Below are 17,749 nucleotides of genomic sequence, written 5' to 3' on the forward strand. Positions count from 1 at the left end.
TTACTTAAACTTAGAGCAACTATTCCCCTTAAATAATATTCCGAGTTTACTCAAATCGGCCGCAGCATCGCTGAGAACGGCCATTTTCTAAAAAAAAGTTCCGTCCCGGGTCTTTACGGGTTAATTGTTTTGCTTCATTCATTTCGTGAAGTAAATTTCTGGTATGTTTATCATTGATGTTAATAAAGTGTTTTATTAGTGCATTTTGAAAACGTTTGTAATTTGAAAAAAATTAAAAAATTATTGATATACTTTGTTTTTCTATAACTTAACACTTATGATTGCAACATAAAGAAAATCTCGAAGAGGGGACACTTCCGTTCAAACCACAGGTGATCCATTGCAATCGGCATACCAGCCAATAGGAAATCACAGATAGATGATACAACACAGATACAAAAGAAGTTCTTGCAAAAAAAAATCTACAAAACAAAGTTCTTTTTTCATCCGTTGGTAGAGCCTTGCTATGGTGGACCACCATTGGTGGTGGCTTCATACTACACACATACGTTTATCTTTTTTTATGTCATTTGTAACAATCTGAATTTATTTACAGAAAAAAGAAAAACACATATTTAAAGGTTAACAAGAGATAAATGCGAGATGGTACTATGGGGCAACGGTTGGGTGCGATCAGACATTACTTACGCTCAATAGATTATTGGCCAATTTTAACGATTTCACTGATTGCGCTAGTGCAGTAGGAATATGACAGAGATTTGTTCCGCTTGCGTCAAGTTCCTTTAGGCTCCATGATGCAACAAACTCGTGCATAACCGAGCCGAGACGAATATTGTTGGCTAGTGACAGTCCAATCAAAGCCGGAATGCCCTGCAGCGCACGAATTGAGCTAGGTCCAATTTCGTTACCGGATAGGTCCAAAAACTGTAAATTTGCCAGATAGGAGAATGTGTCGTTTTCAATGACTTTGATATGATTTTCGGCTAGGTTCAGCTGTTCGAGGTTGACGAGGTTAAAAAAAGTAGAACGATTTAGCCGCTGAATTGCATTTCCGGAGAGATCCAGTCGATGGAGCAAACGTGTGTGAAGGAAGAATCTTTTGTTTAGTGATTCTAGTTGATTGCACCTGAGGTCCAGGTCGGTTAGATTCCTTAGAATGAGGGGAGAAAGCTGCGTACTGGTTGCGATAGCATTGTGAGATAAATCCACTCGAGTTAAATTCTGTATGGAAGAACTGGAAAATATCTCAATGTGGTTGTTCGAAAGATTCAAATATTTCAATGTCGGAAAGTTTAGGCGTTCTGCCGTGGACAGATTATTTTCCGACAAATCTAACCAGGACAGTGCCGAAAACTGACTCTGTACGCTTTGTGATAGTTCATCCACAAGATTGTTTCTGGATAAATCTAATGCATTAATATCACTGAGATTATAGTAGTGACTAATTTGGTAGCTGGTTTGCCTGCGACTGTATTTTGATAGTTCATCTGCTAATCGCTTTGCATCAATTAGGTTTTTGTTGGACAAGTTTAGAATAATGAAGTTGCTATTTGTACTAAAGTTGCTTGAGTTTCGTTTCCATCTATAGTTTTCATGCAAACGTCCATGTTGTTGGCCTGGTGAATTCCTAATTTTATAATAAGATTTTACGGAATATAGAGCTTTGTGGCTGTTCAGATAAAATTTTCGCTCGAGAATCAAACTTCTATGCACAGAAGATAGTAGCTGCTGGTTATTGTCTAGTTTGTTTCCGGCGCCAACGATGTCAGAAATCGATTGTACATGCATGTTGCTACTGTCGCTGGGTTGGTGAATGCTCTCCTGTGCTCTCACGTTTCCTTCTTCTACATCGATGCCAATTGTGGGTGGTTGAGGAGCTACAGCAACTGCGTATACAATAAGCAAATATGACGCATTAATAATTACATGTTCCATTAGAGGCCGACGAAGCGTCCAGTACGACATTCTGCACATGTTCATTATTATTTCCACAATTGTAATTATTGCTATCGTTATGATTATCACTGCGATTAAACCGAAGAATGCGAATAATGTAGTTTCTTCAGTATTTTTCTATAAGCCAATTGTGAGCATCGTTCTCTAGTTGATGAAAAAGCCGTTCATCATGTCAAGTCATACCTGCGAAAAAACGAAAATAAAAACATATAATATTATATTAAATACATATATATATATATATATATATATATATATATATATATATATATATATATATATATATATATATATATATATATATATATATATATATATATATATATATATATATATATATATATATATATATATATATATATATATATATATATATATATATATATATATATATATATATATATATATATATATATAACCTACTAAATAAAAAAGTGAACGGCATTTTTTGCCAGTACATTGAATTCTGTTTTTACGCGATTTTTTTTTTACGTGATTTAATTTTACGCGATTTTTTTTACGCGATTTTTTTTACGCGATTTTCTTGAAATTACGCGATGTGTGACATGGGAAATATTTTTTATGAGCCAGGATGTTACACATACAAACATACACACACATACACATACATAGACATACATACACACATACACACACACTTACCTCATAGCGAAAGGTTTTGTAACGACGCGATCTTTTTTACGCGATTTGCTTCAAATTACGCGATTTTTTTTACGCGATTCTTTTTTTGCGCGCACGTATCAATCACGTAAAAAGAGAATTCAGTGTAATAGGCAAGAAGGAGAGTTGCATCACTGCATCGATCGGTCTGAATGATTTTCGTGGTGCGCTTTAATTATAAACTTCGGTGTTTTCGGCCATTGAAATTAGTGGCACTCATAGCAGATTGTAATGCATGTGAAATATTAGTGTTTACGGTGTTTACAGTTGAAAATGAGTGGTCGTTCGGGTTTCCATCGAATAAAGTTCGGATGATTTCTGACATTGACTTGAACGAAGCCATGTTTGTTCCATCCGCCTGCCATAGTAGATGAAAAGTAATTGGACCTGACGACTCTGTTGATATTGGTTTGGCTTTTGCTTACGAAACTAAAGGAAGGAAATATTTTTGCTTTTGTTTTCATACATAAATTGACAATTGCATATGAGAGTTCGCTTAAATGCGAACAGCCTTAAAAATCTTTGTTGCTTGTGTCAGGGCCAATATCATTTTTGGTGTAGTCTTGCCACAAAAATTAATTCGCAGTGGTGGACACCGCTAACTAAAAATTAAGCGACGCAGAACGCCAATCCGCTAAGTGATTGAGTTATCACTAATATTTAGAGAAGACATATGAAGAAATATAACAGGTATCTGGTTACTAAAAATTGGCATATTATTTATTACGTAGAGCATGCATAATAATGACTTCTAATGCTTAGTTCAACTCTAACTCAAAATTCTAAGCGATGACATAAAATTTTCTTGCATTATAATGTTCGTTGATGCTTAAGTAGGACATTTCAGGAAATCTAAATACATTGGATTCTCTTTTTACGCGATTGATGCGTGCGCGCAAAAAAAGAATCGCATAAAAATACTACAAGGTGTACAGCCCCAGGGTTGTATGAAATGGTGACGTGGGACTAAACACTGTAATTAGGGGATTTTTTGTTACAAAATATACAGAGTCTGCAGACAGAATCAATGTGTTTGCTCAGTGACTGTACGTGTTTTTATTCTCAGCCTCCCCTGGAAATCAATTTTTGAAATATGTTCAACAACACTTGAAAGAATAACGTTTTTATTTGGCGATATTATGCCTGTAGTATTTTTTTGTGCAAACAACATGTATTTGACAAAGCACAAGCATATCGTGCTTGTTGAAGAAGCACCAAGAACTTCTCGTAATGCGCAAAGTCAGAATTAACTCTATATCCTAAAAAACCAAATCCAATAATACTTACGTCATAATAATGAATGGTTTTGTCTTATTTAACTCTGATTAAATCAAATCTATAATATGGATCTTACTTTCAAAATAATATGGAATCCCGTAAGAAGATATGTTCAACAAAATTATCAACAAGTTCCAGCAAAAAATCGTAGCATTCAACAATTCCATTTTTGTTTTTTGCTTGACATTTTTTCTCATTTGACTACAACTACATTCGCTGTATTACGAAGACAGCTTATATACGTTTATTATGGTATCATCTAACAATTTTGAAATGTAAAAATATTCTCTGAATGAATCTTAGTAAATAATCCAAAAATTGCAATACCGAATAGTACCGCTGCAGTACGAATAATAGCTCAGCAGTACGTATAGAAATGTACCGCGGAAATGTACGAATAGAAGAGTACCACTGCAATCATAGACGACGTGAGACCTGCGGTTCTTTACTCCACTGGTACTGTTGCTTTTACCCGCATGTTTTCTTTCAAGACATCAGTTTTTATTAGGTTATGAAAGTAGTTATAGAAATTATTCAAGAATGGGGATTGTTTCAAACGTTTTGGAAAACATTTACCTTCGAGACTTCATATTAGTCTAAGCTCATGGAAGCAAAAATAAATTGACCTATTGGGACAGGGAGACTCTGTCAATTTTTATTTCGATATTGATACAGAGAATATCACAGGGAACGGATGGTGTCCATTCACGTCGTCTGTGCTAGGAATGCTCGCAAGCAATTGGTTCATTTTTCGCGTAAATTTGTGATTGGAACTTTTTATCAATTTCACGGCTTAACAATGAAATTAGAGTGATAACTAGCATATCGAAAAATTGTTTAACATTTTATCTATCCAACAACATATTGGTTATTGTTATCCATCATGTGGTTATGCTGTTATTAACGTTTGAAATCTGACGCAACATTTGCCAGTTTCATTTCCAATTTTACAGAATGCATCCCAGTATAGTAAACAAAGACGTAGTCCCACGTCAAAAAATCGCGTAATTTTGAACAAATCGCGTGAAAAAAGATCACGTCGTTACAAAATCTTTCACTATGTGGTAAGTGTGTGTGTATGTGTGTATGTATGTGTATGTATGTGTATGTGTGTGTATGTTTGTGCGTGTGTTACATCTTGGCTCATAAACAATATTTCCCATGTCACATTCGCGTAATTTGAGAAAATCGTGTAAAAAAAATCGCGTAATTTCGAGAAAATCGCGTAAAAAAATCGTGTAAAATAAAATAACATAAAAAAAGTCGCGTAAAAACAGAATTTAGTGTGAATAAATAAATAAAATATGGAAAAATAAGACAAATAATGCAAATCTGATAAACACAAAAATGAGAGAATTTTTATTGCAGGCCAATATATTTCCCTAACAGATTTCCATTCTTTTGGAAAAAAATATCATGTCCACGGGGGCATTATCTTTACCCCCTTTCCTCCTACCGCGGACAAACGTGGACATTTGTCACACAAACATTGCATGTGAAAATCGTGATCGAGCTTAAAGATTATTAGATCTAAGCACAAGAATGATTTGAGTCATGCATTAAATTTTTGGGTTTCTAATGGTTTCGCAGTTTTGTGAATAGTATCATTTTTTATAGGATTCAAATTTAGTCAAACTTTCACCCAAATTCAGTTTCCTACGAAACCGGAAAGCTTTCCAGGTATCGAAAATCAGCTCCAACCGCCATTTGGAATTCTGTTAAGGCATTCTTCAGTTTCTGTCGAACCGCGGAAGGTTGTCAAATACCATCCAATATTGGTAATTCCAGAAACAGGATGATGTGCTTGAAAGCCAGAAAATATTTCGAATTCCAAAATGGCGACTTCGATTTCAGGATAACCTAAAGCGGTATTTGGCTTTTGGGCTTTAAATGGTGGGTTGAAAACTTGGAAGGAGCGTCAAACATAGCTCCGGTCTTCACAAGTTCCTATCTCACGCCTCCGCGAGTTATATTATTACTAGTGCTGGGAATTTTAACCGGATATACTCGAGATCCGGTTATCCGAAGCTCGGACCACGGATGGGTAAACGAATACTATCCAGATATGGATCATCGAATAGTAGGATATTCGGGTACCCGGATATTTATTATCCGGTTATCCGTAATTTTTTTCTGTCGTTTGAAACCCCGTCAAATAAAACGTAACACGAAAAATGGCTTTTTTCACAATCCCCCATCCCCTCGTAAGTAAATATTTACATAATTTTTCTATGTTCGGATACAAAATCCGGATATCCGGATATCCTGTCGGATAATATCCAGATATCCGTTTGATCCGGATTTTGGATATTTGTCGGATATCCGGATAATTTAATCCGGAGAGTCCCAGCACTAATGATTACACTAGACTGCCGGTTGAAACAAGGACACAACTAATTGGTGTTGCCTGGGCAATGTTGTCATCCGACAATAGCTAAGTGATAAGGTGCGACGTGATCGTTGACGCGTAAACCATTCTCCGGCGGTAGAGGAAATGCTTCGCCAACCCAAGCGTCTGTTCATCAGTATGGTGCGGCTCAAAACAGCGTCTGATCTTCATGTAAGGAGCGGCTGATCAACGTACTGGAGAGGGGGTTAGGGAAGGCCAAACGAGCCGCCCCGGAAAACAATATGTTACAAACAACGTAAGAGATAATACGGATAGGAACAATCGGCAAGGACCTAGGCAACGAAATAAGGACTACGATTGGAAACTTTGGACATGAAACTAAAAATCGCTCTGCTTTCCAGGGTGCGACAGAATAAACTACGACGAGCTACATCCACGTAACTTCGAAGTCGTAGCGCTGCAGGAACTTTATTGGACAAGACAGAAGGTATGGAAGAGCGAGCACCGAGCGGCTACTTTCTACCGAAGTTAAGGCACCACCAGCGATCTGAGAACCAGTTTCTTAGTACTGGGTAAGATGCGTCAATGCGTTATGGGGTGGCAGCCGGAGGATAAACGGCCTGTTCTTCAACTACAGCAAATCGACCACGTTCTAATCGACGGTCGGGTTTTCTTCGACATTATCAACATTCTGCAGTGCGAATGTAGATTCGGACCACTACCTAGTGTGCATGCGCTCAAAACTATCGCCGGTATGCAACGCCCGCCGGAGTCGAACGCCGCGACCAAATATTGAGCAACTTCGGGACGCCTGGTTTGCATAAGAATACACGCAGCAACTGGAAGCAGCGCTACCCATGAAAGAGCAGCTTGGCGCAGTTACACTTGAAGATGGCCGTAGGAGCATCCGATCCGCCATAGGTAGCACTGCTGAAGCGCCGTTCTAGGTACAAGGGCTCCGAATCATAGGAATGACTGGTTTGACGGCGAATGTAAACAGTTAGTCGAGGAGAAGAACGCAGCATGGGCGAGAACGCTGCAACACCGTACGAGAGCGAACGTGGAACGATACCGACAGGCACGGAATATCCAAAACTCGGTCCTCCGAAGAAAGAAACGCTAGTAAGAGGACCGAGATCGCGTATCAATGTAAGAGCTGTACCAAGCTAACGACACAAGAAGCTGAACAGCTCCCGTAAAGGCTACGTACCACAAGCCGATATGTGCAGGAGCTTGGATGGCAACCTCCTTACGAACGAGTGTGAGGTGATCGAAAGGTGGAAGCAGCACTTCAATGAGCATGTTAACGGCGAAGTAGTAAAGTGCGAGGACGGTATGGCAACTGATCTTGATGCACGAGCGGAAGACAACAGGATTCCAGCCCCCGATCTCCTGGAGGTGGAGAAGGAGATTGGCCGGCTGAAAAACAATAAAACTGCTGGAGTGGACCAACTTCCCAGCGAGCTGTTGAAATACGGTTGAGAAACACTGGCCACAGCCGTGCACTGGGTCATTGTCAAGATTTGGGAGGAAGAACGAGTACCAGAGGAGTAGATGGAAGGTACTGTGTGTCCCATCTTCAAAAAGGGCGACAAGCTGGAGTGCTATAATTACCCGGCAATCTCCCTACTTAACACCGCCTACAAGGTACTCTCCCAAATACTCTGTCGTGACTATCACCTTTTGCGAAGCAATTCGTGGGAAACTACCAGGCGGGATTCATGGGTGCCCGCGCCACCACAGATCAGATATTCGCGGTTCGGCAGGTTATGCTGCGAATACAACGTGCCCACACACCACTTATTTATCGATTTTAAATCGTCATACGACACAATCAATCGAGATCGACTATGGCAAATTAAGCACGACTACGGATTTTCGATATCGGAACTAAAAACTGAAGCCAAACGGGTTGGACTGGTCATCAATGCATCGAAGACGAAGTACCTGGAAGGAAGGGGTTCACGAGAAGATAACGCTAACCTCCCACCTCGAGTTCAAGTTGGTGGTGATGAGATCGAGGTGGTCAATGAGTTCGTGAACTGTCAATTTTTATTTCGATATTGATACAGAGAATATCACAGGGAACGGATGGTGTCCATTCACGTCGTCTGTGCTAGGAATGCTCGCAAGCAATTGGTTCATTATTCGCGTAAATTTGTGATTGGAACTTTTTATCAATTTCACGGCTTAACAATGAAATTAGAGTGATAACTAGCATATCGAAAAATTGTTTAACATTTTATCTATCCAACAACATATTGGTTATTGTTATCCATCATGTGGTTATGCTGTTATTAACGTTTGAAATCTGACGCAACATTTGCCAGTTTCATTTCCAATTTTACAGAATGCATCCCAGTATAGTAAACAAAGACGTAGTCCCACGTCAAAAAATCGCGTAATTTTGAACAAATCGCGTGAAAAAAGATCACGTCGTTACAAAATCTTTCACTATGTGGTAAGTGTGTGTGTATGTGTGTATGTATGTGTATGTATGTGTATGTGTGTGTATGTTTGTGCGTGTGTTACATCTTGGCTCATAAACAATATTTCCCATGTCACATTCGCGTAATTTGAGAAAATCGTGTAAAAAAAATCGCGTAATTTCGAGAAAATCGCGTAAAAAAATCGTGTAAAATAAAATAACATAAAAAAAGTCGCGTAAAAACAGAATTTAGTGTGAATAAATAAATAAAATATGGAAAAATAAGACAAATAATGCAAATCTGATAAACACAAAAATGAGAGAATTTTTATTGCAGGCCAATATATTTCCCTAACAGATTTCCATTCTTTTGGAAAAAAATATCATGTCCACGGGGGCATTATCTTTACCCCCTTTCCTCCTACCGCGGACAAACGTGGACATTTGTCACACAAACATTGCATGTGAAAATCGTGATCGAGCTTAAAGATTATTAGATCTAAGCACAAGAATGATTTGAGTCATGCATTAAATTTTTGGGTTTCTAATGGTTTCGCAGTTTTGTGAATAGTATTATTTTTTATAGGATTCAAATTTAGTCAAACTTTCACCCAAATTCAGTTTCCTACGAAACCGGAAAGCTTTCCAGGTATCGAAAATCAGCTCCAACCGCCATTTGGAATTCTGTTAAGGCATTCTTCAGTTTCTGTCGAACCGCGGAAGGTTGTCAAATACCATCCAATATTGGTAATTCCAGAAACAGGATGATGTGCTTGAAAGCCAGAAAATATTTCGAATTCCAAAATGGCGACTTCGATTTCAGGATAACCTAAAGCGGTATTTGGCTTTTGGGCTTTAAATGGTGGGTTGAAAACTTGGAAGGAGCGTCAAACATAGCTCCGGTCTTCACAAGTTCCTATCTCACGCCTCCGCGAGTTATATTATTACTAGTGCTGGGAATTTTAACCGGATATACTCGAGATCCGGTTATCCGAAGCTCGGACCACGGATGGGTAAACGAATACTATCCAGATATGGATCATCGAATAGTAGGATATTCGGGTACCCGGATATTTATTATCCGGTTATCCGTAATTTTTTTCTGTCGTTTGAAACCCCGTCAAATAAAACGTAACACGAAAAATGGCTTTTTTCACAATCCCCCATCCCCTCGTAAGTAAATATTTACATAATTTTTCTATGTTCGGATACAAAATCCGGATATCCGGATATCCTGTCGGATAATATCCAGATATCCGTTTGATCCGGATTTTGGATATTTGTCGGATATCCGGATAATTTAATCCGGAGAGTCCCAGCACTAATGATTACACTAGACTGCCGGTTGAAACAAGGACACAACTAATTGGTGTTGCCTGGGCAATGTTGTCATCCGACAATAGCTAAGTGATAAGGTGCGACGTGATCGTTGACGCGTAAACCATTCTCCGGCGGTAGAGGAAATGCTTCGCCAACCCAAGCGTCTGTTCATCAGTATGGTGCGGCTCAAAACAGCGTCTGATCTTCATGTAAGGAGCGGCTGATCAACGTACTGGAGAGGGGGTTAGGGAAGGCCAAACGAGCCGCCCCGGAAAACAATATGTTACAAACAACGTAAGAGATAATACGGATAGGAACAATCGGCAAGGACCTAGGCAACGAAATAAGGACTACGATTGGAAACTTTGGACATGAAACTAAAAATCGCTCTGCTTTCCAGGGTGCGACAGAATAAACTACGACGAGCTACATCCACGTAACTTCGAAGTCGTAGCGCTGCAGGAACTTTATTGGACAAGACAGAAGGTATGGAAGAGCGAGCACCGAGCGGCTACTTTCTACCGAAGTTAAGGCACCACCAGCGATCTGAGAACCAGTTTCTTAGTACTGGGTAAGATGCGTCAATGCGTTATGGGGTGGCAGCCGGAGGATAAACGGCCTGTTCTTCAACTACAGCAAATCGACCACGTTCTAATCGACGGTCGGGTTTTCTTCGACATTATCAACATTCTGCAGTGCGAATGTAGATTCGGACCACTACCTAGTGTGCATGCGCTCAAAACTATCGCCGGTATGCAACGCCCGCCGGAGTCGAACGCCGCGACCAAATATTGAGCAACTTCGGGACGCCTGGTTTGCATAAGAATACACGCAGCAACTGGAAGCAGCGCTACCCATGAAAGAGCAGCTTGGCGCAGTTACACTTGAAGATGGCCGTAGGAGCATCCGATCCGCCATAGGTAGCACTGCTGAAGCGCCGTTCTAGGTACAAGGGCTCCGAATCATAGGAATGACTGGTTTGACGGCGAATGTAAACAGTTAGTCGAGGAGAAGAACGCAGCATGGGCGAGAACGCTGCAACACCGTACGAGAGCGAACGTGGAACGATACCGACAGGCACGGAATATCCAAAACTCGGTCCTCCGAAGAAAGAAACGCTAGTAAGAGGACCGAGATCGCGTATCAATGTAAGAGCTGTACCAAGCTAACGACACAAGAAGCTGAACAGCTCCCGTAAAGGCTACGTACCACAAGCCGATATGTGCAGGAGCTTGGATGGCAACCTCCTTACGAACGAGTGTGAGGTGATCGAAAGGTGGAAGCAGCACTTCAATGAGCATGTTAACGGCGAAGTAGTAAAGTGCGAGGACGGTATGGCAACTGATCTTGATGCACGAGCGGAAGACAACAGGATTCCAGCCCCCGATCTCCTGGAGGTGGAGAAGAAGATTGGCCGGCTGAAAAACAATAAAACTGCTGGAGTGGACCAACTTCCCAGCGAGCTGTTGAAATACGGTTGAGAAACACTGGCCACAGCCGTGCACTGGGTCATTGTCAAGATTTGGGAGGAAGAACGAGTACCAGAGGAGTAGATGGAAGGTACTGTGTGTCCCATCTTCAAAAAGGGCGACAAGCTGGAGTGCTATAATTACCCGGCAATCTCCCTACTTAACACCGCCTACAAGGTACTCTCCCAAATACTCTGTCGTGACTATCACCTTTTGCGAAGCAATTCGTGGGAAACTACCAGGCGGGATTCATGGGTGCCCGCGCCACCACAGATCAGATATTCGCGGTTCGGCAGGTTATGCTGCGAATACAACGTGCCCACACACCACTTATTTATCGATTTTAAATCGTCATACGACACAATCAATCGAGATCGACTATGGCAAATTAAGCACGACTACGGATTTTCGATATCGGAACTAAAAACTGAAGCCAAACGGGTTGGACTGGTCATCAATGCATCGAAGACGAAGTACCTGGAAGGAAGGGGTTCACGAGAAGATAACGCTAACCTCCCACCTCGAGTTCAAGTTGGTGGTGATGAGATCGAGGTGGTCAATGAGTTCGTGAACCTGGGATCACTGGTGACTGCCGACAACGATACCAGCAGAGAAACCATACAAATGCTGGCCAAGCGAAAAAATATCTTCAAATCATCGAAAATACATGGTTTTTATATAATATTGGGACGCTGAGTCCGAATTTGATATTATTTTTGCAAGAAAATGAGTATTTTTGACGCCAGGGGAATTTTCATGTTTTATATATATATTATATGAGGAAAATTTTACGTCTCTGTACAGCGTGACGCCAGGTCTAGATTAATAGCTTCCCTGCAGGCCGAAGGTAGGCAGCCGGCTGTTCCTGTTCGTGATCTCTTGGCGAGCCGTGACCTATCCTACATGTCCCTTATATACGTTTTCCTGAAATCCATCCACGCCCCAGTTTAGTCCTATCCCCTTCCGCCTACATCCAACCAAACGACAAGAACACGTTAAGACCCCGGATCCGGAAACAGCAATCAGACCCGCACGATACTCTCAAGGCCCGATGGAAACAACCCAATATGCCAGTCCGTAATATCTTGGCCCAGCAGCGGAACAAATTTAATATGCTGCTTACCATTGGCAATTAAAACCATCAAACAGCAAACCTGTGCTTTTAATGCAAAATATTCTAGCTTTAAGTTAGATTTAGTTTCAGCTCGTAGTCGGCAGCGAGGATAAAAAATTTGCTTTTAGTTATTAAGATACTTTAGAAAGTAAGCTACCAGATATAATTGGCGCCGTTAAACATTGAATTGTATTTGTGCCGTGTCAAATAAACTATAGATGAAGAAAAAAAAAATTTACGTCGGTTTCAATCTTTTGGAAAATAAAATGCATGATGCTTGAAAGACTTTCATATGCCATAAAAAACATAAAATATTAATCAGTTATTAAGAAAAAGAAAAAAAATGAAAAATATGCTTCGTGTTGAAAATCACTTATGACTTGTTTTTTTTTTTTTCAAAGTGACTATATTACATTGATTCTTTTTATCGCATTCGCATTTTTTTTCCATTCGCATTTTTTTCCATTCACTTTCACCTTCATCTTCATTTTTGTGTTCATTTTCAATACAGTTTTGATATCTTCAAGCAGGGTTTTCAAAATGCAGTTTCTAACGTCAAAATAGTTATTCACTATTTGCTCTGTAGAAATTAGCAGGCGATGTATTATGTCATGGTTTTTGTTTACACGATTGTTTTTACATGTGACTGGTATGATATAAACTTAAAACATGATTTTGGTAGTCAGTGCTGGTGATCCAAAACAAAAACAATGACTAGTTTTTGATATTTCGTTAATTATCGAAATATAGATCAGTTAAACTTGTAAATATAAAAATAGTGTGATTAATTATACTAAAACTTGTTTGAGAACGTTGTTATTATCAGACTAATATGAGCCATTTGTTATTATGTAGACAGTTTGCAGTGTGCAATTCAAATTTACATTTTTGAAATCCGATATGTGCCGAACACTCGTTGTTTCTCTTCGAAAGAAAGGTACTCTGCGCAACTCTGCGCAGGATCGGACTAGATGCATTTTACAGCATTTTTTCCAAGCTATCTTTTAAAACTAGTGCCAATAGTGCCAAAGCCTGCCGTCCAAACTTTAAATGCTGTTTTATGCAAAAAATACGTAATTTTTTGATTCCGTCAAATTTTTTTGAGTATTACATTGAGATTATACATTATACAAAGATGAGGATTTATTCTTCACTATTTTATAGACAACTTTTACTTAGACGTCATCAAGATTTAAATTACTCTTGAGGCTCCAGCAAATTTCGCAACATTGCATTCTTGAAGTAGAATACTTCTCTCAGGAAGTTCGGCTACATAGGGATGTGAAATGAAAATCTAAAACCGAAAAAAGTGAAAAATATGTCCAATTTCAAATGCTAATAAATCGGTTATTATTCGATGGATTTCCTTCGTTCTCGCAGCAATAGATTGGAAAATCTTCTAAGATTCTTCCCAGAATAAGATAATTGTAATTTTATTATTCACACTATTTTACTGTTGAAAATAGTCAAGCCTTGTCAAAACGAAAAATTCGACCTCTGATTGGTAGTTATATGCTTGCTTCCCAAGCACGGTCGACAGGATCATACACCTTGCAATTGAAAACATGCTATTTGGCCTATATAAGAGCCTCTTTCAGCCGGAGCCGCTCATAATAGTTCTAGACAGCGTCAACTGCAGTTCCTTAGCAGCAGCACTAGCCTTGTGGTTGGTGATCACGTCTCAGGAGCAGCGCGGTTCTTCTCAGCGTGCCTCGCCAGACTGCCATTATTCCCCCACTGTTGGGGCAGCATAAAGATCGTCATCACCAAATCCAATTTTGAACAACAAAATGCCTTTTTTCAAGGCAAATAAGCAAGTCATTGAAAGTTAATAATTTTTGACAACGTAAGCAAGCATTCTGTGCGGATTCTAGCAGTTACATCTGTCGCGGCCGTCTAGTTTACTGAATGTGAAATAGCTTCCACAGTTTTTTTTTCGAACGTTGTAGTGTATGGTATAACTGGAAATAATTAAGTCACACATATTTTTCAAGTTAGGTATATCATTCCACAACATTCGAAACAATTATTATTTCAGAGCGGATATTGCACGCTATCTGACTTGAATGAAATAATGCAATAATTGAATGAAAATTGCAATTGCAGCGATCGGCCTTTTTCAAAGCTACTTAATGTATTTCGAAGAGCATATTGAATGGTTATCAATAAACTGCAACTGAGGTTTAATGCTGCTGCAAATGAACAGCAGTCAGCACGTTCTGCTCACGATGCTGAGTCTATTTTAGAAAATTCACAACCCTTCATGAACAAGGGTGTAACGTCTTGTAGAAGACGGTTAAAGTTTAATATCACAGCAGCTCATGTCTACCATCGGCAATATCAAACACGCAATAATCTGCTTCCATGCGACACGGGAACGAGAACATTTTCTTCAATCATGCTGCGCAACACGACACAAAACATGTTATTTTGTTGCTTCAATGAGAGTGCTATCGGTCCGGCTCGACAGAATGTCCACAAGAAATCATTTTTGTACATCCGTGCTACGAAACTGAGGAAAAACTTTAGAAACTGAAAAAATAGGTGGAGCTTATCAAATGATCGCTCTGAGCCAGAATGAAGTCACACATATTTTTCAAGTTATATCATTCCACCACGTACGAAAAATAATTCATTCCTATTTTCATCCCTATATAAGAGCCTGTTTTAGTCGAAGCCGCTCATAATAGTTCTGAACAGCGACAACAGCAGTCTTCCCTTAGCAGCAGCGGGAGCAGTGCAGTGGGTACCATCGATAGCGGATAGCGGCCACAACTGTGGCATGGCTGCGCATAAGCGTAGCAGTTTCAGCGGATCTCAGCATCGATAGCAGCTCGTCAACGATCATACCATGTTGAAAACACCGGTTCTCGTCCGATAGCAGCTGGGCCAGCAGATTCAGGTACAGCGGATACCAATGGCAGCGTATAGCGGCCACAACTGTGGCATGGCTACGGATAGCGTTGCAGTTGCTCAGCAGTTGGGCCAGCGTATAGCGGCCACAACTGTGGCATAGCTATGCATAGCGTAGCTGTTGCAGCCGGTATATCAGCATCGAAAATAGCAGGGTCAGCTGATGCAACGACACTCCCTTCACTAAAATGCTGTTTCAGTGTGGTAGCGGGAAGCATCAGCAGCAGGCTTGCATGAAGTGAATACATCAGCCAGCAACTTTCTCTAAGGCCTCTGCCATAGTAGATGCGAATAGCGGTGCGAACCGATTTGCTCGGCCGTAGGTTAATGTACAGCTCTACTGATGGCTGTACATTAACCTACAGCCGAGCGAATCGGTTTTTTTTTTCCTCATCTATGAGCGAATCGGTTCGCGTCGCTTTTCGCGTCTATTATGGCATAGGCCAAATGGGAAAGTTCTATCGTTTTGTTCAGAAGAATATTATTGTCGGTAATATTACAGAGATGCGATTGCGTAAATCCGATTTTGAATTGAACAATTGTTCTTTTGACACTTATTTTTTGCAGAGGTTATAGCTTTCGGTACCAATAGCAGTTTAGTGACAGCCTCAGCGGTAGATGCAGATGCAGCCGGTACTTCCCTGAGGCCAGGGATGAGGGGCATAATAAGCACACGGAGTGAAATGGGCACCCCTCTTATATGCGAAACTACCCATTTTTTAATACAATGTGGTATGTGGAACTGTTCCGTAGTTACTACAGTATATCTTGATGTAGAACAAAGTGATTTGTCTGTTTAAAACATGGAAATATACTGAAAAAATCAACTTGGTTCCCGGATGTTGGAAAAATTATTATTATTGCGCACTACAAAATAAGCTTATACGGTCGTGGCTCAATCAAGTATGTAGACACATCAATATGACGTATGGATCGTACCCCAAATTTCACCATCATTGACGTTTTGATTTTAAGCTATAATTAGTGTTAAAATCTCATATTAACTTTAACTAATTCGATAGGAGCGAAATGGTCACCTATAGATGGGGTGAAATAAGACAAGGTGTGTTGTCACATAAATTTACCTGAAATTCATCTCAGTAGACTTGTGAGACTTGTTCTGTTTCCATAGTTAGTGTTTGTTTACAGTGATGGTGCGAACATATATTAGAAAATCTTTGAAGCCGAATCGGTCAGAAAAAGGGACTACAGGCAGAATTGGCCACCATAAGACACGACGGGACAATTACGAAACAAGCTGCCAAGTATCATGGCATCTCGCGACAAACGTTGGCCCATTAGTTGTACTTCTACACAGATATGTTCTATAAGAGTGCTCATTATGCCCCAGTGGGAAGCTCATTGTGCCCCACACATCGACTGATTGCTAGTTTTATAAGCATGAATCTAATTTGTGTTTTTCACCATTGTACGATAAACTTTTCAATTTGTGAATAGTGTACCTTTAATTATAAATAGTTAATTCAAGTTTTGCACTGAAGACAGCCCTTAAATTTTTGTCGTTTTCCATGCTTAAATCAGCAACCGAATTAGAAGCCCATTATGCCCCTATTCCCCCTACGAGTCAGCAGGAAGCCGCAAACGAGCAAAATTTTCACACAGCACAGGCATAATCAGGGTTGCCACTCACATTTTTAAATACATTTAACTACTGCACAAGAAATGTAAAGCTAGCTTAATTTTGTTGGTTTCGTTGGAAAGTCGAGAAAGTCCGTAATCAATGATATCTTCAAAACGTCGAATTATAGAGCATAAGAAGCACCTAGAAAAGGAACAATTTCCTCTCTTAAATATGTAATAAACTAAACTAAATTAAATTTAAAAGTCTACTGTAAAAGATGTTCTTTGACGCCTCTTTATGTTTAGGTGCTATTTAACTATAAAAGCATTAAGCTGTGCCTTCATTTAGTGTTGCAAGATCAATTTTCTTCAATCTGTTGTTCAACATAGAAGCATACCTTTAAAAACAATAATATGCGTTGTACGGTTCATTTTTCACTTATTGAAAAGGTGTGATACGCATCCTCATACAACACAGATAATCGTTATGCGTGAAAATGTCGAAAAATAAAATCTGTATAACTACAGATTAATCTGAATATGTGGCATCACTGGCTGTGATCAAAAACTCTCTCAACATAGAGGCACATAAAGCCCAAGAAATTTTCTGAGGTAGAAACTACCGTGACTGCGGGTAATTCTGCGCAGCATGTTTCCCGCGCACATCTTAAAAAACTATTTTTCAACAGTAAATTTTA

General features: G+C 39.7%; 1 protein-coding gene across 18 annotated transcripts in view; it reads right to left on the reverse strand.

Moving 5' to 3' along the window:
- Positions 1-17,749, reverse strand: part of LOC129717835 (uncharacterized) — an 879,733-nt gene that overhangs the window by 562,441 nt on the left and 299,543 nt on the right. For all 18 annotated transcript variants that reach the window (XR_008726749.1, XR_008726748.1, XR_008726750.1 and 15 more), the window contains one exon: positions 649-2,100. Coding sequence is in view for 15 of the 18 variants with exons in the window: in XM_055668034.1 (XP_055524009.1) it covers positions 649-1,941 (1,293 nt within the window). In the remaining 3 variants the exon portion in view is untranslated. The remainder of the gene's footprint in view (positions 1-648; positions 2,101-17,749) is intronic.

This window comes from Wyeomyia smithii, chromosome 1 (assembly GCF_029784165.1).
Source record: "Wyeomyia smithii strain HCP4-BCI-WySm-NY-G18 chromosome 1, ASM2978416v1, whole genome shotgun sequence".
NCBI lineage: Eukaryota > Metazoa > Arthropoda > Insecta > Diptera > Culicidae > Wyeomyia > Wyeomyia smithii.